Source organism: Hyperolius riggenbachi, chromosome 11 (genome assembly GCF_040937935.1).
Source record: "Hyperolius riggenbachi isolate aHypRig1 chromosome 11, aHypRig1.pri, whole genome shotgun sequence".
Lineage (NCBI taxonomy): Eukaryota > Metazoa > Chordata > Amphibia > Anura > Hyperoliidae > Hyperolius > Hyperolius riggenbachi.
Genome location: NC_090656.1, coordinates 8,378,678 through 8,402,269, shown reverse-complemented (window position 1 = coordinate 8,402,269; position 23,592 = coordinate 8,378,678). Strand labels below are relative to the sequence as shown.

General features: G+C 47.3%; 1 protein-coding gene across 8 annotated transcripts in view; it reads left to right on the top strand.

Annotated features, from left to right (window-relative positions):
* LOC137538661 (b(0,+)-type amino acid transporter 1-like) overlaps positions 1 to 23,592 on the top strand; it is a 154,743-nt gene that overhangs the window by 117,858 nt on the left and 13,293 nt on the right. For all 8 annotated transcript variants that reach the window (XM_068260944.1, XM_068260939.1, XM_068260943.1 and 5 more), the window contains 6 exons: positions 7,631 to 7,778; positions 9,543 to 9,785; positions 10,501 to 10,626; positions 14,213 to 14,312; positions 16,389 to 16,433; positions 21,534 to 21,657. In XM_068260944.1, the coding sequence (XP_068117045.1) occupies positions 7,631 to 7,778; positions 9,543 to 9,785; positions 10,501 to 10,626; positions 14,213 to 14,312; positions 16,389 to 16,433; positions 21,534 to 21,657 (786 nt within the window). The remainder of the gene's footprint in view (positions 1 to 7,630; positions 7,779 to 9,542; positions 9,786 to 10,500; positions 10,627 to 14,212; positions 14,313 to 16,388; positions 16,434 to 21,533; positions 21,658 to 23,592) is intronic.

Genomic DNA, 23,592 nt, shown 5'->3' with positions numbered 1-23,592 from the left:
CCCTAAAATTCTCCAAGCACCCCCAAAGCACTCCCCAGCGTGAACTGACTTGCACTATTCAAAAAATGTGGCAGTGGCAGAAAATATTTTTCTTTCAGGCAGGGCGTACACTCCCAGACAGTCACCAGAAACAACTATTGATTGTGATAATCGTATCAAAATTTATTGATCCAAAACATATTCCTATGTATAGTGAAATAATAAAAAACACATGGGATGGCCACCCCGTCACGCTACATCCACCTCACTCACCACTCATCTCAGCATGCACACGCCGGCATCCAAAGCTAGATAGAATAAGCATTGATGCACTCCAGCAGTGTTAGCAGAAGCTTGGATATAAATGTTGCAATTGCCATGCAGCAAGCAGGTCACCATTAAGAGAGCAATATAGCACAGAGCATAGCACAGAGGCAGGGAAAACAGTCCAGCGATCCACGTCTCAACATTGATTCCACTGGTAAATGCTGTTAACTGTTGTTTTAGACAGCCTGGATATCACACGCACACTACTGCCTTCGAATCAGCTTGAAAATCTCACCCAAATGCTACCAACAGTGACTGCATGGATTCCTCATCTCCATCACATTGTCCCTCAGAGGGTATATTCAACATAGAACAGTTCATCTCACCATGCTTCTGGGTAAAGGGTGAAGTGCTGGTCCTGGCTGGTCCTGGCGTCAGGCTGTCCCACAAATTCCACAGTGTATGTCCTGCGTGAGTCTCCTGTGAGTGTTGGGGCTTCCCCAAAGATCTCCTTCCCCTGCTCCCTGTGTGAAGTGACAGGCGGTGCCGCTGGAGGAGACTGATGGCAAAAGTCTCAGAGTGATGCCTGGGTGGAGAGCGGGGCGGCGTGGCGTCCCATGCAGGCGGGTAGTTTCCCCGATGTTTCGCCGGCTTCCGGCTTTCTCAGGGGGCGTGGCTACCTTCGCCTACAACTTCCTCTAATATCTGCCCTTGCGGCCAATCACACGCACGTACGCTTCCGCCCATTCATGTCATCAATGCGTACGTACGTGCGCATGGGCACTGGGAGGCGAATACACGGCAGCGTGGACCATTGCAAGGTAAGGGGAGGAAAGGAAGCAGAAGGGGACGGAAAGGGGGGAGGAGTGCCCGGCGGACTCCGCTCAGCAAGGAGATAAACCAACAACTAGATAATAAAGGCCACAAAGAGGTGCACAGCGCGTCACTATGCAAGTGCCTCCACATGTAGCCAATACAGCATTACTTACTGTACACCGGGCTCCACCCCCAAGACCGCCCCAATCGCACCCACCACCCATAGCCCACCGCACCGTATTAAGAGTTACCAGTTACCCATACGTACGGACACATAAAGCACATATATAACAGTACAGCTAACTGGTGTTATCAGAAATTGTGACAATAAAACGTCCAAAATGAAAGCTTACTCAAAGTGTCGACGCGGAGAAAGGATATCCGTGAAGACACCATAAGGGTACATAACCCAATCAACCCTCAATAATTTGTATAAGGCAACTATGATCGAGGACTGCCACGAACGCACCCAACGGCGCATGCCAGAGCAATACCCCCAGATCCCAGGGCCCCAGAGTGCCCAAACAGGAACCGCTACATGGGCAGGAAATGGGCAAAGCTTGTTTGCTCATTGAGGCCAGGTGCCTCACAAGCCTGTAAGTTATATATCCAGCGTGATTCGCAGCGTAGGAGAAGTCTATCCAGATTGCCACCTCTTATTGTGGGGTGGATGCGATCCAGCACCATGAATCTAACACTGTTGGTGCGGCTATTGTGTTCAAGGGCACAGTGCCTCGCGACAGGAGAGCCCAACTCCCCCTTCTCAATATTTTTTATATGCTCAGATATACGTTCCCTTAGTGGGCGTTTTGTTTTGCCCACATAATATGCTCCACAGTGGCATAACAATATATACACCACTAGGATTGTCTTACAATTTCCGAAATGGGACAGTGTCACTCTCCTGCCGCAGGGCAAAGAAAAAGCCCTCCCTACCTGAATAAATTGACATAAATCGCATCCCCCACATGTATACGTGCCCACTGTTAAACAATGTCTCTTAGGGTTAACACCAGTGAAGTGGCTCCGTACAAGTCCGTCACGCAGAGATCTTGCTCTGCGGAAAGTAAGGTCAGGTCTAGATGACACCATAGGTCCCACGACCGGATCGTTCTGTAGCAAATACCAGTGTCTATTTAGAATGCCCCTGAGTGCAGGATGCTGCGCACAATATCTGGTCAAAAAACGCAACGGACCCGCATTCCTCACAGCTTCACGTTTACGCGGTTGCAACAAATCCACTCTCCTACTTCGCCATGCTCTGTTGAAGGCTTTGCGTAGACATCTATCACTATACCCTCTCTCTCTAAATCTGCCACGTAAATCGTTGGCCTCGTGTAAAAATGAGACGTCGTCAGAGCAATTCCGACGGGCCCTCAAATACTGGCCCGTCGGTATTCCACTGATCGTATGCCGGGGGTGAAAACTATCTGCGCATAATAGCGCATTAGTTGCTGTCTCTTTACGATGCAATGTCGTGGCAAGATTGCCCTCAGGCATGATAGAGATACGAATATCCAAAAACGAGATAGAGACAGATTGTACTTCCACCGTGAATTTCAAATTTAGATTGTTCCGATTCAATAGTGACACAAAATCCGTCACCTGTGTCGCGGTGCCCGTCCACAGTATCAAAATATCATCTATGTACCTGTGCCAGGACAAAACGCGGCACAGGTACATAGAGAGTCCCTCGTCAGAAAAAACCGCTCGCTCCCAGTCCCCCAGGTATAGGTTTGCGTACGACGGGGCACATGTTGTCCCCATCGCCGCCCCCTGCACCTGGAGGTACCGGTCCCCATCAAAGGTGAAAATGTTGTTCGTCAACAAGAAATGCAACAAGTCCAGAACGAAACCATTATGCGCAGCATCCTGCACCCCCAACTCCCGCAGGAAATTCGCCACCGCACGTACCCCCAGGTCATGGGGGATGCACGAGTAGAGGGACTCGACGTCAAGGGATACAAGGAGAGTGCCGGGCGGGACCACCACATCCTCCAGAACCCTCAAAAGGTGTGTTGTATCCTTAATAAAGGAGGGTAATCCTTGAACATGGGATTGCAGATGCTTATCCACATAGATGCTAATTTTCTCTGTCAGAGCGCCTCTGCCCGCAACTATCGGGCGTCCAGGCGGTCTCTGAAGACGTTTATGCACTTTCGGCAACGCATAGAATGTTGGGAGGATGGGATCAGCAACCCTCAAAAAGGAGGACACCTCCTCATCAATGATGCCCTTCAATCGTGCACCCTCAATTAGAGAGAAGAGTTCACCCTGGCACCTCTCGACCCTCGACGCCGAGACCCTCGTGTAACAGCCCCGCTGACCGAGGAGGTCCATGCACATGGTCTTATAATCACCCGCTGTCATTACTACTACGTTCCCCCCCTTGTCGGAGGGTTTAATAATCCAATCTGTCCTTGTAGTCAAAAGGTCATATGCCTCGCAGTCACTACCTGTTAACTCGGAACCCCCTTCATTCGGTGTGCCGAGTCTTGCAATGTCCCCCTCAACCGCACGTATAAAACACCTAATGCCCACGTTAGCAGACAGCGGTGGAAAACGTGTAGATCTACTCCTAAACTGTTGTTTGATTGTCGTGTATCGGGGTGCATGTATGTTGTCCACAGCAGCAGCCCCATCCATCATCAAAGAACCGTCAGCCCCTGTCTGGCCGATCTCGTACAAAAAGTTGAGGTCTTCCAGGGCCTCATTGTCCCCTTGAGTTAAACTCACTTCTGGGGGCCCTATTGGAATGACAGTACAATCCTTCCTCTTTACAACTGACTGAAGAAAAAGTTTTCTACAGAAAAGGTGCAGGTCAACTATAAAATCAAATTTATCCAGCTGCTGAAGTGGACAGAACCCCAAACCCCTACTCAGTAGACATTCCACTGATTCGGGTAGAGTTTCTCCTGTAAGGTTAATAACCTGAAGTTTATTAGGTGTATCCCTGGGGGGATCAGATGATCCACCCACAGCTGCACCAATCCTACATCCGTCCGTTATAAAAAAGGAGCTGAGGATGATGATGAATGGGGCTGGGACTGCGAACCCACACCTGCAACCCCCACTTGCAGTTCACCGGCAGCAGCAGCAGCTCCGGCAGCGGCTGAGCAGGGCTACAGTAAAATGGCGTCCGAAGCCCTGTTCTGGAGACTTTGAGTTTGCAGTGCAGGGCTTCGGGTGCCATTTTCCCGTAGCCCTGCTCAGCACGGGAGTTTTAGTTGCTGGCTGCAGAGGATCATGGAAGCTGCGTGCCGGACGGAGGCCAGGACAGGAGCTGTGCTCTTCAGGTGAGTAAATGTTTTTTTTTTTATTACAGCCAGCCAGGTGTATGTTCTGGTCAAGTCTGCCACATGATTGAAGTGTTTTCTGGCCAGGTCTGCCTGCCACATGATTGCACCTATTTCTAGTCAAATCTGCTGACATGATTGCATGTATTTTCTGCTCAAATCTGCTGACATGATTGCACCTATTTCTAGTCAAGTCTGCTGACATGATTGCACGTATTTCTAGTCAAATCTGCTGACATGATTGCACGTATTTCTAGTCAAATCTGCTGACATGATTGCACGTATTTCTAGTCAAATCTGCTGATGTGATTGCACGTATTTCTAGTCAAATCTGCTGACATGATTGCACGTATTTCTAGTCAAATCTGCTGACGTGATTGCATGTATTTCTAGTCAAATCTGCTGACATGATTGCATGTATTTCTAGTCAAATCTGCTTACATGATTGCACGTATTTCTAGTCAAATCTGCTGACATGATTGCACGTGTTTCTAGTCAAATCTGCTGACGTGATTGCACGTATTTCTAGTCAAATTTGCTGACATGATTGCATGTATTTCTAGTCAAATCTGCTGACGTGATTGCACGTATTTCTAGTCAAATCTGCTGACGTGATTGCACGTATTTCTAGTCAAATTTGCTGACGTGATTGCACCTATTTCTAGTCAAATCTGCTGACATGATTGCACCTATTTCTAGTCAAATCTGCTGACATGATTGCACGTATTTCTGGTCAAATCTGCTGACATGATTGCACGGATTTTTCTGGTCAAATCTGCTGACATGATTGCACGTATTTCTGGTCAAATCTGCTGACATGATTGCATGTATTTCTAGTCGAATCTGCTGACGTTATTGCACGTATTTCTAGTCAAATCTGCTGACGTGATTGCACGTATTTCTAGTCAAATCTGCTGACGTGATTGCACGTATTTCTAGTCAAATCTGCTGACGTGATTGCACCTATTTCTAGTCAAATCTGCTGACGTGATTGCACATATTTCTAGTCAAATCTGCTGACATAATTGCACGTATTTCTGGTCAAATCTGCTGACATGATTGCACGTATTTCTAGTCAAATCTGCTGACGTGATTGCATGTATTTCTAGTCAAATCTGCTGACGTGATTGCATGTATTTCTAGTCAAATCTGCTGACATGATTGCACGTATTTCTAGTCAAATCTGCTGACGTGATTGCACGTATTTCTAGTCAAATCTGCTGACGTGATTGCACGTATTTCTAGTCAAATCTGCTGACATGATTAGTCAAATCTGCTGACGTGATTGCACGTATTTCTAGTCAAATCTGCTGACGTGATTGCACGTATTTCTAGTCAAATCTGCTGACGTGATTGCACCAATTTCTAGTCAAATCTGCTGACATGATTGCACATATTTCTAGTCAAATCTGCTGACATAATTGCACGTATTTCTGGTCAAATCTGCTGACATGATTGCACGTATTTCTAGTCAAATCTGCTGACGTGATTGCATGTATTTCTAGTCAAATCTGCTGACATGATTGCATGTATTTCTAGTCAAATCTGCTGACATGATTGCACGTATTTCTAGTCAAATCTGCTGACATGATTGCACGTATTTCTAGTCAAATCTGCTGACGTGATTGCACGTATTTCTAGTCAAATCTGCTGACATGATTAGTCAAATCTGCTGACGTGATTGCACGTATTTCTAGTCAAATCTGCTGACGTGATTGCACCTATTTCTAGTCAAATCTGCTGACATGATTGCACGTATTTCTGGTCAAATCTGCTGACATGATTGCACGTATTTCTGGTCAAATCTGCTGACATGATTGCACGTATTTCTGGTCAAATCTGCTGACATGATTGCACGTATTTCTGGTCAAATCTGCTGACACAATTGCATGTATTTCTAGTCAAATCTGCTGACATGATTGCACGTATTTCTAGTCAAATCTGCTGACATGATTGCACGTATTTCTGGTCAAATCTGCTGACATGATTGCATGTATTTCTAGTCAAATCTGCTGACATGATTGCACGTATTTCTAGTCAAATCTGCTGACATGATTGCCAGTATTTCTAGTCAAATCTGCCACATGATTGCACATATTTTCCGGTCAAATCTGCCGACATGATTGAACGAATTTTTTAGTCAAATCTGCCACATGATTGCATATATTTTCCGGTCAAATCTACCGACATGATTGAACGAGTTTTTTAGTCAAATCTGCCGACATGATTGAACGTATTTTCTGGGCAAATCTGCACAATTATGTGAATTTTCTGGGGAAAGGGACTCAGGCCTAGTGCACACCGAGCGGTTTTGGTAGCGTTTTTAGAACCGCTTGTGGATGTGGAAACGCTTGGCCTAATGTATTGCAATGGGCTGGTGCACACCAGAGCGGTAGGCGTTTTGCAGAAACTCATTCTCCTGGGCTGCAGCATTTTTTTAATTTCGGAGGCGTTTCTGCCTAATTGTTAGGAAGTGCATTTAATTTGCCCATTACCAAGCTGCGTAGAGTTTGCATTAAAATTGAATGCAAGACAGAATTAATTGCATCCTATTTATTTATAGTTTGTATTGAAGCTTTTTATGTTTTTAACAAAACGTTGTGACAGCAATACAACCAAAGTTGTGTAAATCAGGCAAACTTCCTACAACCATGGTAGTTGTTGCTGATGATAACCATATTCACAATACACAGATACAAGTAGGAAAGGTATAAACACTAGTGACATCTTGTGGTCAAAGTGCAAACTGCAGATTTAACTAATATCCATATGCACTGTTTCTCATGAACAGGACTAACGCCTGGAACCCACTACAAATCGCTATCGCTAGCGATTTGTGTGAGCGTTTTGTAAGCGATTTCATTAGCATTTACTGGCAATTTTGGTAGCGATTTTAAAAAGTGTAAGCGTTTTGCCAGCGATTGTGTAGCGATTAGCATTTTTAACTCTGATTGGTCCTTTCAATTACTTTAAATTTTTTTACAGTGTGCAGCAAATTCAAAACGCTAGCAAAATCGCTCTGTGTAGGTATTGACGAGCGATTATGCCAGCGTTTATATATTTTACAATGCAGAAACGCTAAAGCAAAACGCAAACATGCTGCATGTCCTGCGTTTGCGATTTTGGTAAACGCAATCTCTCCAGTGGAATTTGGCCCATCCACTAACATTAGCTGAGTTTTTAGGGAAATCGCTAGCGGTTTGAATCGCTCCCTAAACGCTCAAAAAATCGCTCTAGTGGGTTTGAGCCCTAATGTTGTGTTCTGCCCGCAGATTGGATTGTTCAGTGGAATCAGTCTCATCGTTGGAACGATTATCGGATCTGGCATCTTTATCTCCCCCAAATCCGTCCTCCTTAACACCGGAGCTGTGGGTCCTTGTCTGGTTCTCTGGGCAGTATGTGGCATAATTGCCATTTTAGGTAAGTGATGACCAAACTATTACCAAACCGCATGTGTGAAATCTTAGTGAGAAACTAAAAAAAAAAAATGTTTTTACAGCATGAGGTAAATTTCCAAACGTTACTTTTTTACCAAATGCATCTTAGTGAATTTAAAGGAAACCAGAGATCTCAAAAAAAAAGTTTTATACATACCTTGGGCTTCTTCCAGCCCCATGCGCACAGATCACTCCCGGAGAGATACATAGAGAGCGCACTTCTTTTTGCGCAGATTGGCCATGACTGACAGAACTAATGGGTCCCGACCTGAGCTGCAGGCAGTGGAGGATAATGGCATTGGAACGATCCATGCGGATGCGGCTGGAGGAAGACAAGACACACAAGACAAATAACATTTATATTGCGCTTTTCTCCTTGCGGACTCAAAGCGCCAGAGCAGAGCAGCAGCCACTAGGGCGCGCTCTATTGGCAGTAGCAGTGTAAGGGAGACTTGCCCAAGGTCTCCTACTGAATTAGTGCTGGCTTACTGAACAGGCAGAGCCGAGATTCGAACCCTGGTCTCCTGTGTCAGAGGCAGAGCCCTTAACCATTACACCATCAGCCAACAGGAAGCCCTAGGTATGTATAAAACTTTTTTTTTTCTTGTCTAGTACACTGTAAGATTATTATTTATATAGCACTGACATCTTCCGCAGCGCTGTACAGAGTACATAGTCTTGTCACTTAACTGTCCTTCAGAGGGGCTCACAATTTAATCCCTACAATAGTCTAGGGTCAATTCAGAAGGAAGCCAATTAACCTATCTGTATGTTTTTGGGACTTGGGAGGAAACCGGGGACCCAGCGCTGCAAGGTGAGCATGCTAAGTCACAGCCAGGAGGACGCCGGGGGACCTTGCGGCCTACGGTGGGCTGGAGGAAGCCCGAGGTAAGTACCAGTTTCATTTTTTTCGAGTGCTTAAGGTCCCTTTAAAGGGAATCTGAAGTGAAAATAAACTTATGATATAATGATCTGTATGTGTAGTCAGGGCCGGCCCTAGACTTCTTACCGCCTGAGGCAAATTTGCAAAAAATTGCCCCCCCCCCCCACGGGGGGCCGCCGAGCTGGAGGGGTAGCGGGCAGGACGGGGGTATTGGGCCTAGCGGTGGGGAGGGGGGTCAGACCCCCCCCTCTCTCGCCTAGGTCCCCCGATCTGCGCTCCCCTCCAGCTTTAAATCGTTAGGAAGCAGCTGATATGAAGAGGCACGGGCGGGGAGGACTCACCTCTTCCGCGTTCCAGCGTGCGCTCCACTGACGTCACTTCCTGCAACGCCGCCCACTGAGGGCGGCGTTGCAGGAAGTGACGTCAGTGGATCGCGACTCACCTGTCCTGGGCAGCGCAGCGCACTTCTCCACTAGACCGTGGCTCTGTGCAATCCCAAATTCACCCTTGCAGGGGCGCCTCTCCCCCATAACCCGGTGCATGTTATGACATAAATGCCACGGGGTCACTGAGCGGGGACGAAGATGGGAACACATGGAACCACATAGTAATGATGGAGTGCACCGACCAGGAGAGGTCACTACTTCCGAAAACTCTGCAGTCATCAAAATAATAATTGGGAGGAGACCTGAGGGCCCTGCGGCAATTGCCCAAGTTGCCCCTATGGTAGTACCGGCCCTGTTTGGGAACACATACATACAGTAACAACAACAAAAAACAAAACAAAAGTTTTTGCTGGAGTGTGCTAATGTGCCTTAGACTGAGGACATAGTTATCCCTCCTTCTGGTGTTGTGTTTCGGCAGGTGCCCTGTGCTATGCAGAACTGGGTACCATGATCACAAAGTCCGGCGGAGACTACCACTACCTCATGGAGGCCTTCGGCCCCATCCCAGCCTTCCTGTTTTCCTGGTCCATTATCATCGTCCTGAAGCCAGCGGCTTGTGCCATCATCTGCCTCAGCTTTGCCGAATACTCAGCAGCGCCGTTTTACCCCGGCTGCGAACCACCCGTGCTGGTCGTCAAATTTCTGGCTGCTGCCGCCATCAGTAAGTATCTCTTGCAGGGTGTTCTGGGGGAAAGGAAGTATTTTATTGCAACACAATGGTGAACAGATGTTAAACACTGGCCCCTTTCACACTGGCGCGGTGCGTCACGGCAATTCACCGCACTGCTACCGCAGGGCAATGAAAAACTATGGTTGCTTTCATATACCGCAAAATATGGTAATCAGCATTTTGAAGTAACAGAAAACAATATATTATGCAGGAGAACAGAGGCGCCAAAAGGATAAAAGGAAGCAAATTCTTGTTAAATAGAGGAGGCAGTGGTGGACTTACCTCCTCCAAGTAGACACACAACGACTGTAGTAAAGACAGTCAATATATTTTATTTATGAACTCCAAATATGCAACGCGTTTCGCAGGTTTGATCCCGCTTCATCAGGCAATAACAATGGAGCAATAGCATATGTGGTCAGTAGAAGAGCCAGGCACCTCTGTGACTTTCATATACTGCAAAATATGGTAATCAGCATTTTGAAGTAGCAGAAAACGATATATATATATATATATATATATATATATATATATATATATAGCGGTTGCCCAAATTTTTGCTCCGGCACCCAAAGAACAATAAATTGTATTGAGTCCTACGGCGGCACCAAATTTGTACACTTGTCGCATGCGCCCTTTTTTCCTGCTCCGATACTATGCACCATTGCCATAACTCGTTGTCTTTCTGATATTTTGTGTTTGGCAGTGGTAATCACGATGGTGAACTGTCTGAGTGTGAAGTTGGCCAGTTACGTCCAGAATTTCTTGACGGTAGCCAAAATGATCATCGTCATCATTATCATTGTTAGCGGCATCGTCCTGCTGATACAAGGTAGGTGTGGCATGCTGGAGGTGGGCGGAGACTTACAAGAGGCAGTAACCAAGAGTTTTCCTGACATTAGGCCTTCTTATCGTTCCTTTTATGGAAGTATTCCATGAGGGCTGATGTCACATGGTAGACACCTATGCCAGACACGTCACTATCCGTGGGAAATTATTTTAATGTATTTTCCAAATGAGCAAATGTCCAGAAGTGATTAGTTCAATCCTAAGTACAGGCTTGTTAGCAAACATTATACAGTAGTATCAAACTCTTGTAAGCTTATTAATACATTTCTTTACTGATATGCCAGAAATGTTTTGAGTATTTTTGTTTGTTTTTTGAAAATTGTTTATTTGTTTTTGTTTTTGTTTTTGTTTTTTTTTTGTGCACTGAAACCACATCTCGTTGTTTTCTACCTTACATCCATAGTCCAGTAGTGTCTTGTAGATGTTCTTCCCCCCCCAAATATTATGTCCTCCTGTGTCCCCATGTGTCCTATGTTCCACTTGTGTCCTCTTCCGTTCCCTAGTTGGCCCTCCTGTGTCATTGTCTACCCTCCTGAGTCTTCCTCAGTCCCCCTTTATGGCCATTTGTCCCCCACTCTGCCCTCCTGTGTCCCTCTTTGTGGCCATTTGTCACCCTCTCTGCCCTCTTGTGACCCTCCGCTCCGGGTGTACAGCACCGGCTCACCTGATCCATTGATTCCAGCGGCAATCACAGACCTCTCATCTCCTTCATGGCTCCCCTAGTGATGGGTTCTTATGATCGCCTCATCAGCAAAAGCCGTCACTGGGGGAGCCATGCGGGAGATGAAATGTCTGTGATCGCAGTTGGAATTGATGGATCAGGTGAGCCGGTGCTGCCGCTTCACTCTGTACACCCGGAGCGGAGGGGAGACAAGGGGAAGCAGAGAAGGACACAGGATAAGGCAAGGAGTCCCTGACATTATGACGAGTCAGCGGTTGATATCGGCGGGCATTCCTAAGTTGGGGACTCCCTGTCTTTGGAATATAAGATGCAGGGGACTTGTTCTCCCCATTTTTGGGGGCGAAAAAGTGTGTCTTATATTCCAAAAAATATGGTAATCACAGAACGTAAGCAGGCTCGTCCGTTCAAATCGCCCGCTTCGGGCCAGGCCCGTTTCTAGGGGCCGTGCAGCCGTGCAGCAGCCCTGAGCGCAAAGGGAGGGGGGCGCTGTAATTGAGGGGGAGCCGCAGCCGCGGGGAGGGCACCCCGACCTCTCCCTCCCTTCCTCTCCCTGGGCTGCCCTCCGTGCTCCCCCCTCGGACTGCAGAGTAATTAGCACAGAAAAGCGCTGTACACAACTACTCACCCCCCAGATTCCAATCGCCGCTCACTCGCCGCCAGTCTTCTCCTCTCTGCATACACGCTGATACACACGCTGCTTCCTGCTAAACAGGAAGCAGCGTGTGTATCAGCGTCTATGCAGAGAGGAGAAGACCGGCGGCGAGTGAGCGGCGATGACGGGTGGCTCTGTCCTGTTCACGCGTGAGTGGGCAAAAGAGGGTACTCATACGTGCGCAGTATGGAGCGGCCCGTCTTCGGGGGCCTGAGTACTACCAAAGACTTGCGAAGCCCACCCGCATCGGAAGCCGGCATCTCCGACCGATGGCTCTAAGACTGCTAACGGAGAGTCAGCGCAGGAACAACGGGAAGAGGAGAGGAGCGGGAAGGCTTTATAGGACCCAGAGCCTCCCCCCTCCTTAGGTAAGTATCTGTTTTTTGTTTTGTTTTGGCTTCAGACTCCCTTAAAAGCCACACAAAAATAAAGTTTGGATGAACCAATAGATAGCAATGATTCTGCTAGTTATAGTGAAGCTGCCCCAAAGACTGTGCAGATACGGAGCAAAATGTTGGTAGTGGTGCGGCAATGAAATTGGGTCATATGCCGTGTGTGAATCGCCCCGCACACAGGGCCGGTTCTCTCATGAAGCAAGGTGAAACACTTGCATCAGGTTCAAAGATTACAGGGGCGGCATGTTTGCACTGTGTTTACACTAACAGCATGCAGTCAGAGTAGGAGGAGAAGCGAGAGGAGAGCAAGGTGAAGAGGTCATCATTGGAGAAAAGCAGCTTGTTGTGCTGTGTGAGGAGTCTGACAGTGAGCGAGGAGGGGGAGGCAGGAGGGCAGCATTGGGGAAAAGCAGCTTGTTGTGCTGTGTGAGGAGTCTGACAGTGAGTGAGAAGGGGGGGGGGGGGGCGAGAGAGCATCGTTGGGGAAAAGCAGCTTGTTGTGCTGTGTGAGGAGTCTGACAGTGAGTGAGGAGGGGGAGGCAGGAGGGCAGCATTGGGGAAAAGCAGCTTGTAGTGCTGTGTGAGGAGTCTGGCAGTGAGTGAGGAGGGGGGAGGCAGGAGAGCAGCATTGGGGAAAAGCAGCTTGTTGTGCTGTGTGAGGAGTCTGACAGTGAGTGAGAAGGGGGGGGGGGGGGCGAGAGAGCATCGTTGGGGAAAAGCAGCTTGTTGTGCTGTGTGAGGAGTCTGACAGTGAGTGAGGAGGGTGGAGGCAGGAGAAGCAGCATTGGGGAAAAGCAGCTTGTTGTGCTGTATGAGGAGTCTGACAGTGAGTGAGGAGGGGGGAGGCAGGAGAAGCAGCATTGGGGAAAAGCAGCTTGTTGTGCTGTGTGAGGAGTCTGACAGTGAGTGAGGAGGGAGGCAGGAGAGCAGCATTGGGGAAAAGCAGCTTGTTGTGCTGTATGAGGAGTCTGACAGTGAGTGTGGAGGGGGGAGGCAGGAGAGCAGCATTGGGGAAAAGCAGCTTGTTGTGCTGTGTGAGGAGTCTGACAGTGAGTGAGGAGGGTGGAGGCAGGAGAAGCAGCATTGGGGAAAAGCAGCTTGTTGTGCTGTGTGAGGAGTCTGACAGTGTGCTATTGTGTTGAGCTGCATTAAATGAAGCAGAGTAAATTATTGGGTGTGATTTCAAATTGGGGGGTGGGTTGCATCCTCACAAGTTTGCCTGAGGCAGCAATAAGTCCAGAACCGGCCCTGACCGCACCATGGGCTTTATTCACTAAACCGCGATAACTCAAATATCACACCTTATCAAAGATATCACACCTTATCAAAGTTAACACGCCTTATCAGAGTAGCATAGGGAGCTCTACGAACTTATGCCTGTTAATTGGCAATGGCACTCGTACTGCCCTGAGCCCCTACGGGTTTGTAGCACTCGTTATGCTACACTGATAAGGCATGTTAACTTTGATAAAGTGTGATATCTTTTCATAAGGTGTGATATCTTTGATAAGGTGTGATATTTGAGTTATGACCGTTTAGTGAATCAAACCCCATGTGTGAAATGGGCCTCAAAAGTTAAATGCAGGTTAATTTGTTTTACTGTATGCATTTTTTCTTTATACAGTACTGTACATTGTATTAAATATTTTTCTATAAATGTTTTTGGATTGTGGAACGAATTCTTATGGGGCAATTCACTTCTTTTGGATTACAAGCCTGTCTCTAGATGGAAATATGCTCACAAACCAAGCTTTCACTGTATCCCAGGCCTGGATATAAAGTGTGATCTTTTAGTTTGGCAGAAGATATTTTGCTGACGCTCCTCTTTCCATTTTTTAAGGAAACACCCAGAATTTTAACAACAGTTTTGATGGTTCCACCATTACAGCAGGCGGCATAGGCCTGGCCCTGTACAATGGCCTCTTTGCATATGATGGGTGGTAAGTGAAGCAAGATCTGTAATGTTTATGTGACAGTACAGTCATGGCCAAAATTGTTAGCACCCCAGAAATGTATCCAGAAAATCAAGTATTTCTTACAGAAAAGTATTGCGATATTGCTAGACACATGTTTATTCTCTTTGTGTATTGGAACAAAACAAAAATGGAGAGAAAAAAAAAATTGGACATAATATCACACAAAACTCCAAAAATGGGCTGGACAATATTATTGGCACCCTTAACCTAATATTTGGTAGCACTACCTTTGGGGAAAAAAATAACTGAAATCAGTTGCTTCCTATAACCATCAATAAGCTTCTTACACCTCTCACTCAGGAATTTGGACCACTGTTGCTTTGTAAACTCCTCCCGGTCTCTCTTATTGGAAGGGTGCCTTTTTCCAACAGCTATTTTAAGATCTCTCCACAGGTGTTCAGTTGGATTGAGATCTGGACTCATTGCTGGCCACTTCAGAACTCTCCAGTGCTTTGTTGCCATCCATTTCTGGCTGGCACTGTACATTTGGCTCCACCCATGACCACGACCTCATTCTAAGGCATGGCCATACCCACAGGACTATCCAGATGGGGGCGCAAAAACTGTCTAGCTACACGTCTGCCATCTACTACATACAGTAGATTTGGTAGGATTGTGCTGTGCCAAATTAGCATGGATGAATTGGGCCAGTAAAATGTCTTTCCTGCTGAAATGCCCAAGTCCAAGTTGATTACAATTTGCATTAAAACGATAATTATTATTGTCTTATTGAACATCTCATGCTAGCCATACACAGGTCAATATTATAAAAAATAATAATCAGTAACTACTTGAATGAAAACGGATTATGGATTTGGAATAAATGCGCATCGTTATCGATCAAAGAAAATCAATCACATCTCTGGGATATTTAAACTTGTCAGACATTCCTGAAAAAACAATGTAGTAATTTTGTTTTAAGATTTTAGATTGTGAGGTCTTGCACAACTACTAACCTCCCTGGCGGTATGATTACTTCCGAATTTTAGGGTCTAAAAGTGGTACAATTCTTTCATGCGCTTTTAGACCCTCAAACCAGGGGTAAAAAAATCATACCGCAGAGAAATCTGCAGCAGCGCCTGCACTTACTCACCACCTCCCTGGGATCAAGCGCTGCAGTTTTTCCTCCATCCACCAGATGGCGCTGTACCCCTATAGTGAGATTGCCGGCTGTCAGCATGGCGACAGACAGCAATCTCACCAGAGGGATCCAGAGCCTCCGAGGACTGGAAGAAGAATGGCTGCCAGCGTCTGGATCCAGGGGGAGGTGAGTTACAAAGCCCATGTGCCATGCTCGGCATTTACCTCCCCGCAGCTACCACAAGTCAGGGCCCTTTCACACCTTATATTTACCACACCCCACCGCCGTGCAATGAAAGTCTATGGAGATTTTCCTATTGTGACATTGCGGCAGGAGGCGACGGAAGTGACGTTTTCTCCCTGCATCACCGAAGCAGGCCAAGAACTACATTACTGCGCGGCTTCTGCGCCAAGTTGCGGCGATATGCATCTGCCCGGTAATCATGCTTATCTATATCGACGTGTGCATTTTAAAAAAAAACTACCGATGCGACGTTGCGGCGCACATGAGTGGAAGCGAATTTTAACAATATGCTTCCGCATACCCGAAGCAGGAAGAGACAGCAAGCGCACATCACTTCCTGCTTGGCCCAGTTTCGGACTGGGAGGTAGAATAGCTGAGGAAATCCACTTGCCGGCCAAGCAGCAGACACAATGTGTTAGCACTGCTGCTTGGCCAGCAGGTGGATTTCCTCAGTTCTTCCACCTCCCAGTCTGACACTGGCTTGGCCAGTGGCCAGACAGGGAACACCGTGCAATAGCAGGCGTGACGCACCGCACCGCTAACGCTGGTTTATGGTCTGAAACCAGCCTCAGGCTCGGGTCTATTGCTAAGGAGTTTAAACAGTGTTTTATAAGTACTTGCAATCTTCAAGCCTCTTTTTTAGTAAACTGTTTTCTTTGCACTGATCTGATATGTTTGTGAGATCTTTCTATAATCTGTTATTTTGCTCTCTTTAGGGCTCAGCTTAATTATATCACAGAGGAGCTGGAAAATCCATACAGGTAAGAGGTGGTGCACTGAATATTTATTAATTTGTAGATATACGAAGGAGCTTGCTTGCTGTAACAGGTTGAGCGCATTTCCAAATGGTACAAGCTCGTATTACACACACCAAAAACAGTTGAATTGGTTGTGGACTCAGAAAGAGCCCTACCGCATTCCGTCCGGTCTCCATAGGGGGTACTGACGTCTCCAGGGTGTCCAGCGTTCAGTTCTTGGGCACTACCATCACCAATGATCTGTATGATCCCCCAAAACCAAGACGAAGTCTCAGCAAATACTACTATTTTCTGAGGGAACTGAGGAAGTTTGGAATGCCGTGAGAACTGCTGACCAGCTTCTACAATGCCACCATCGAGTCCATGATCTTCTGCTCCTCCATTGTCTGGTACCCCGGTGCAACCGCAAGGCTCAAACTCCAAAGAGTGATCAACGCTGCAGAGAGGATCATCGAGTCACTCCTGCCACCACTGGACCTTCTACACACCTCCAGACTGAGGACCATGGCCAACAAGATATTGAATGACCCCGCCCAACCTAACAATTGCAACTTAAACCAATTCCCATCAGGCCGCAGCTACAGAACCATCCTTACCAAACCTCCAGGCACAGGAACACCTTCTTCCCCCCAAACTGTCCTTCTCCTGAACTCTTGCCCCCTTAATGCCTAATACCAATGCACAAATAATTCCGGGTGCAACAACTGTCACACTTGGCCAATAAATTTAATTAAATTTAATTCAGATTGAAAGTCTGTGAGGAATGTTACCCATGTTGCATTTATCACATTTCGTAGTATGCCAGCGGCAGCTCTTGGCTTTCAGACATTTTTTCACCTTACTCTCACTATTCCTCTCCCCCCCCTTTCCAGAACCTGTATGAGCCAAAAACAATTCTGGGTACAACTTCTTTGTACTTGGCAAAATCAATGATTCTGATTCTGATTTAACTGTTTAAATTAGATACCTGTAGGTGAGTGTGCTATGCAGGTCATGTTTGCATGGTGTTTATAGCCAGTTGTACAGGGTGCATTTGCCCTCCATTTTGAAAGATAACGGCCTGCAGCCTACTTTGTGAGGCTGCCACTTATAATCTACCAGCCCAGGATCCCTCTTCTGCCTCCTTCCAGCCTGCACCTATCAGTGTCCTGTGCTGCCATGCCTCCTTCTTCCAGCCTGCACCTATCAGTGTCCCTGTGCTGCCATGCCTCCTCCTACCAGCCTGCACCTATCAGTGTCCCTGTGCTGCCATGTCTCCTCCTACGAGACTGCACCTATCAGTGTCCTGTGCTGCCATGTCTCCTCTTTCCAGCCTGCACCTATTAGTGTCCTGTGCTGCCATGTCTCCTCTTTCCAGCCTGCACCTATTAGTGTCCTGTGCTGCCATGTCTCCTCCTTCCAGCCTGCACCTATCAGTGTCCTGTGCTGCCATGCCTCCTCCTTCCAGCCTGCACCTATCAGTGTCCTGTGCTGCCATGTCTCCTCCTTCCAGCCTGCACCTATCAGTGTCCTTTGCTGCCATGCCTCCTTCTTCCAGCCTGCACCTAACAGTGTCCTGTGCTGCCATGTCTCCTCTTACCAGCCTGCACCTATCAGTGTCCCTGTGCTGCCATGCCTCCTCCTTCCAGCCTGCACCTATCAGTGTCCTGTGCTGCCATGTCTCCTCCTACCAGCCTGCACCTATCAGTGTCCCTGTGCTGCCATGCCTCCTTCTTCCAGCCTGCACCTAACAGTGTCCTGTGCTGCCATGTCTCCTCCTACGAGCCTGCACCTATCAGTGTCCTGTGCTGCCATGCCTCCTCCTTCCAGCCTGCACCTATCAGTGTCCTGTGCTGCCATGTCTCCTCCTACCAGCCTGCACCTATCAGTGTCCTGTGCTGCCATGCCTCCTCCTTCCAGCCTGCACCTATCAGTGTCCCTGTGCTTCCATGCCTCCTCCTTTAAGCCTGCACCTATCTGTGTCCTGTGCTGCCATGTCTCCTCCTACCAGCCTGCACCTATCAGTGTCCTTGTGCTGCCATGCCTCCTCCTACCAGCCTGCACCTATCAGTGTCCCTGTGCTGCCATGTCTCCTCCTACCAGCCTACTCCTATCATTGTCCCTGTGCTGCCATGCCTCCTTCTTCCAGCCTGCACCTATCAGTGTCCTGTGCTGCCATGCCTCCTTCTTCCAGCCTGCACCTATCAGTGTCCCTGTGCTGCCATGCCTCCTCCTTCCAGCCTGCACGTATCAGTGTCCCTGTGCTGCCATGCCTCCTCCTTCCAGCCTGCACCTATCAGTGTCCTGTGCTGCCATGTCTCCTCTTTCCAGCCTGCACCTATTAGTGTCCTGTGCTGCCATGTCTCCTCCTTCCAGCCTGCACCTATCAGTGTCCTGCGCTGCCATGCCTCCTCCTTCCAGCCTGCACCTATCAGTGTCCTGTGCTGCCATGTCTCCTCCTTCCAGCCTGCACCTATCAGTGTCCTTTGCTGCCATGCCTCCTTCTTCCAGCCTGCACCTAACAGTGTCCTGTGCTGCCATGTCTCCTCTTACCAGCCTGCACCTATCAGTGTCCCTGTGCGTCCATGCCTCCTCCTTCCAGCCTGCACCTATCAGTGTCCTGTGCTGCCATGTCTCCTCCTACCAGCCTGCACCTATCAGTGTCCCTGTGCTGCCATGCCTCCTTCTTTCAGCCTGCACCTAACAGTGTCCTGTGCTGCCATGTCTCCTCCTACGAGCCTGCACCTATCAGTGTCCTGTGCTGCCATGCCTCCTCCTTCCAGCCTGCACCTATCAGTGTCCTGTGCTGCCATGTCTCCTCCTACCAGCCTGCACCTATCAGTGTCCCTGTGCTGCCATGCCTCCTCCTTCCAGCTTGCACCTATCAGTGTCCTGTGCTGCCATGCCTCCTTCTTCCAGCCTGCACCTAACAGTGTCCTGTGCTGCCATGTCTCCTCCTACCAGCCTGCACCTATCAGTGTCCTGTGCTGCCATGCCTCCTCCTTCCAGCCTGCACCTATCAGTGTCCCTGTGCTGCCATGCCTCCTCCTTCCAGCCTGCACCTATCAGTGTCCCTGTGCTGCCATGCCTCCTCCTTCCAGCCTGCACCTATCAGTGTCCTGTGCTGCCATGTCTCCTCCTACCAGCCTGCACCTATCAGTGTCCCTGTGCTGCCATGCCTCCTCCTACCAGCCTGCACCTATCAGTGTCCCTGTGCTGCCATGTCTCCTCCTACCAGCCTACTCCTATCATTGTCCCTGTGCTGCCATGCCTCCTTCTTCCAGCCTGCACCTATCAGTGTCCAGTGCTGCCATGCCTCCTTCTTCCAGCCTGCACCTATCAGTGTCCCTGTGCTGCCATGCCTCCTCCTTCCAGCCTGCACCTATCAGTGTCCCTGTGCTGCCATGCCTCCTCCTTCCAGCCTGCACCTATCAGTGTCCCTGTGCTGCCATGCCTCCTCCTTCCAGCCTGCACCTATCAGTGTCCTGTGCTGCCATGCCTCCTCCTCCCAGCCTGCACCTATCAGTGTCCTGTGCTGCCATGCCTCCTCCTCCCAGCCTGCACCTATCAGTGTCCTGTGCTGCCATGCCTCCTCCTCCCAGCCTGCACCTATCAGTGTCCTGTGCTGCCATGCCTCCTCCTCCCAGCCTGCACCTATCAGTGTCCTGTGCTGCCATGCCTCCTTCTTCCAGCCTGCACCTATCAGTGCCCTGTGCTGCCATGCCTCCTCCTTCCAGCCTGTTCCTATCAGTGTCCTGTGCTGCCATGCCTCCTACTTCTTTTATTAATAAAAAATCATAATTTTTTTTACATCTATTTATTTTATTCCCCCCCCCCCCCAAATTAGCCATAGACTGCGATACAGACACTACACTACACATACATATGTATCAGCCTATGTATGGGATCAGGTTGTGAGCCGTTTGGAGGGATAGTTAAGTGACAAGGCTGTCCTCTGTACAGCGCTGCACTAAATCGCAGTGCTGTACACGTTTATCATAATTTATTATTTAAATGGCAGCCTGCCAGCTCCGATAGTGGCTGGCAGGCTGATCGCGGCGGCCCCGCTGTGCTAGAAGGATTTTTTTATCTTTTAGCCATTATTAACCAGTTCAGCCTATCTGGACGAGTATGCTCGTCCAGATAGGCTCTGCTGCTGTGTGGTGCGCATGATCGCGCGTGCTCCCGCCGCCTGCCGCTAGCTTCCTGATCAGTGAATGGAAATATAATTCCCATTCACCAATCTAAGTCCCCTGCAGAAAAAACGATGATCTCTCATCAGAGACCGCCGTCTTTCTGCCCCCCAAAAAAATTCCCGTCCTCTTTCTAGTTCCTGGATGCGAGATCGTTCGCATTCAGGACTTTTTTGACTGTGGCCAAATAGTAAACTACACCTACATACATTTTTTTATTAAACAATTACATTACTTTACATTTAAAATTAGCTGTTTCCCTCCCACACCAAAAATTACCCAAATACATTTTTTAATAAAAAATTTTTTTAAAAATTACAATAAAAAACAAAAAACAAAAAACATAAATAGTTACCTAAGGGTCTGAACTTTTTAAATATGCTTGTTAAGAGAGTATATTATTATATTATTTGAAATTATAAGCTTGTAAATAGTGATGGACGCAAATTGAAAAAATGCACCCTTTTTTCGAAATAAAATATCGGCGCCATACATTGTGATAGGGACATATTCAAATGGTGTAATAACCGGGACAAATGGGCAAATAAAATACATGAATTTTAATTACGGTAGCATATATTAATTTCAAACTATAATGGACAAAAACTGAGAAATAATTAATTTTTTTCATTTCTTTCTTAATCTTCCTGTTAAAATGGATTTAGAAAAAAATAATTCTTATTCAAATGTACCACCCAAAGAAAGCCTAATTAGTGGTGGAAAAAAACGAGATATAGATCAATTCATCGTGATAAGTAGTGATAAAGTTATTGGCGAATGAATGGGAAGTGAACGTTGCTCGGATGCATGAGGTTTTCGACACTGCGGTGCTGAACCGGTTATATGTGCCCACTGGTTTTCATACAAATGTAGTTGGAGGATGTTTGGGTTTCGACTTGTAGTTTTATTATATGCTTTATTTTTGTTCCAGAAATCTTCCGTTGGCCATCATTGTGGGGATTCCGCTGGTCATGGTCTGTTACTTGCTGATCAATATTGCCTATTTCACAGTGATGACCCCTACAGAGCTCCTACAGTCTCCAGCGGTGGCCGTGGTGAGTGGTTTCTCTTCTTGTGCTAGAATAGGAGGAGCTCCGCCTTCCTTGGCCTGTGGTCGTTACACCTCTCTGGAACTTTGGTTGTTTTTTTGGTTGTCTTTTGACACAAAGGTTAATATTTCCCAACTGATTATTATTTCTAATACAGTAGAGTACCAGTTATCCAGGACTCAGCTAACCAGCAGTCACAACCAACCAGCACTAATCTGCTGTTAGGGATGGTCGCTGGATTCTGGACGGAAGTTGGTGATTCCGGTTCCGATGCGATGGAACGGAATTGCTATATCGCTAAGGCGGAATTTCCGCAAAAAAATATGAAATTCCGCGGAATTTAAATTTTTTTCCCCACCAAACTGATTTCTTCCTAATAAGAAGAATTTCTACTCAAGAAGACTTCCTCCCTTCCTCCTCGCGGAGGGAGGAGGGTCTCGTCTTCCTGGGAATTGTAGGATTTCAAAAGCCAGCTTATATACCTTGGCCGGGAATTGAACCCAGGTCTAGTGCTTGGTAGGTAGCTCTCTTCACCATTATACCACCACCAACACTACATGCTGAAGCCAGCCTAGCATGTACCATTATGATATATCCAAGAGAAAAATGAGCTTGCTTAGGGATTTGTAGGATGTCAAAAGCCAACTCACATACATTGGCCAGGCCCAGGAATTGAACCCAGGCCTACCGCTCTGTAGGCTGCTATCCTAACCATTATACCACCAACACAACACACTACAATGCTACATGCTGAAGCCAGGCTTGCATGTACCATTGTGATATATCCAAGAGAAAAATGAGCTTGCTTAGGGAATTGTAGGATTTCAAAAGCCAGCTTACATACATTGGCCGGGAATCGAACCCAGGTCTAGTGCTCGGTAGGCTGCTATCCTAACCATTATACCACCAACACAACACACTACAATGCTACATGCTGAAGCCAGCCTAGCATGTACCATTGTGATATATCCAAGAGAAAAATGAGCTTGCTTAGGGAATTGTAGGATTTCAAAAGCCAGCTTACATACATTGGCCGGGAATCGAACCCAGGTCTAGTGCTCGGTAGGCTGCTATCCTAACCATTATACCACCAACACAACACACTACAATGCTACATGCTGAAGCCAGCCTAGCATGTACCATTATGATATATCCAAGAGAAAAATGAGCTTGCTTAGGGATTTGTAGGATGTCAAAAGCCAGCTTACATACATTAGCCGGGAATTGAACCCAGGTCTAGTGCTCGGTAGGCTGCTATCCTAACCATTATACCACCAACATAACACACTGCAATGCTACATGCTGAAGCCAGCCTAGCATGTAGCATTGTGATATACCCAAGAGAAAAATGAGCTCTCTCTCTCTCTCTCTCTCTCTAGGACTTGATGCCATTGAACTGAATTTTCAGCTTAAAACCGTCAACGGATACCGGCAGAATTTCACAGGCAATTTCGGAATTCCGCCGGATTGAAAAAGCTATTTTGTTCCGACCAAACAGAACGGAATGACCAATTTCCACCTAAAATTGCGGAAAATACAATTCGCGGAAAGTGGTGACCATCCCTTATAGAGAGAGAGAGAGAGAGAGAGAGAGAGAGAGAGAGATATGAATCTACATGGCTATCTGGGGTTCTCTTCGGAAAACTGTTGAACACAAAAGGCAAGGCCATGCCTGGGTGGGCTTGAACCACCAACCTTGCAGTTAACAACCAAATGCACTAACCAATTGTGCCACAGAGACTGTGTACCACAAAGACTGTGCATGCAGTTGCTGTTGAATGATTTTATGGGGATGTATTATTATTATTATTATTATTATTTATTTATAAAGCGCCAACATATTCCGTGGCGCTGTACAATGTAAGTATGTGTGTCTTTTGGAGGGAGGAAGTAAGTCTGCTTCAAGAAGTTTCAGCATGTAGTGTTGGTGGTATAATGGTT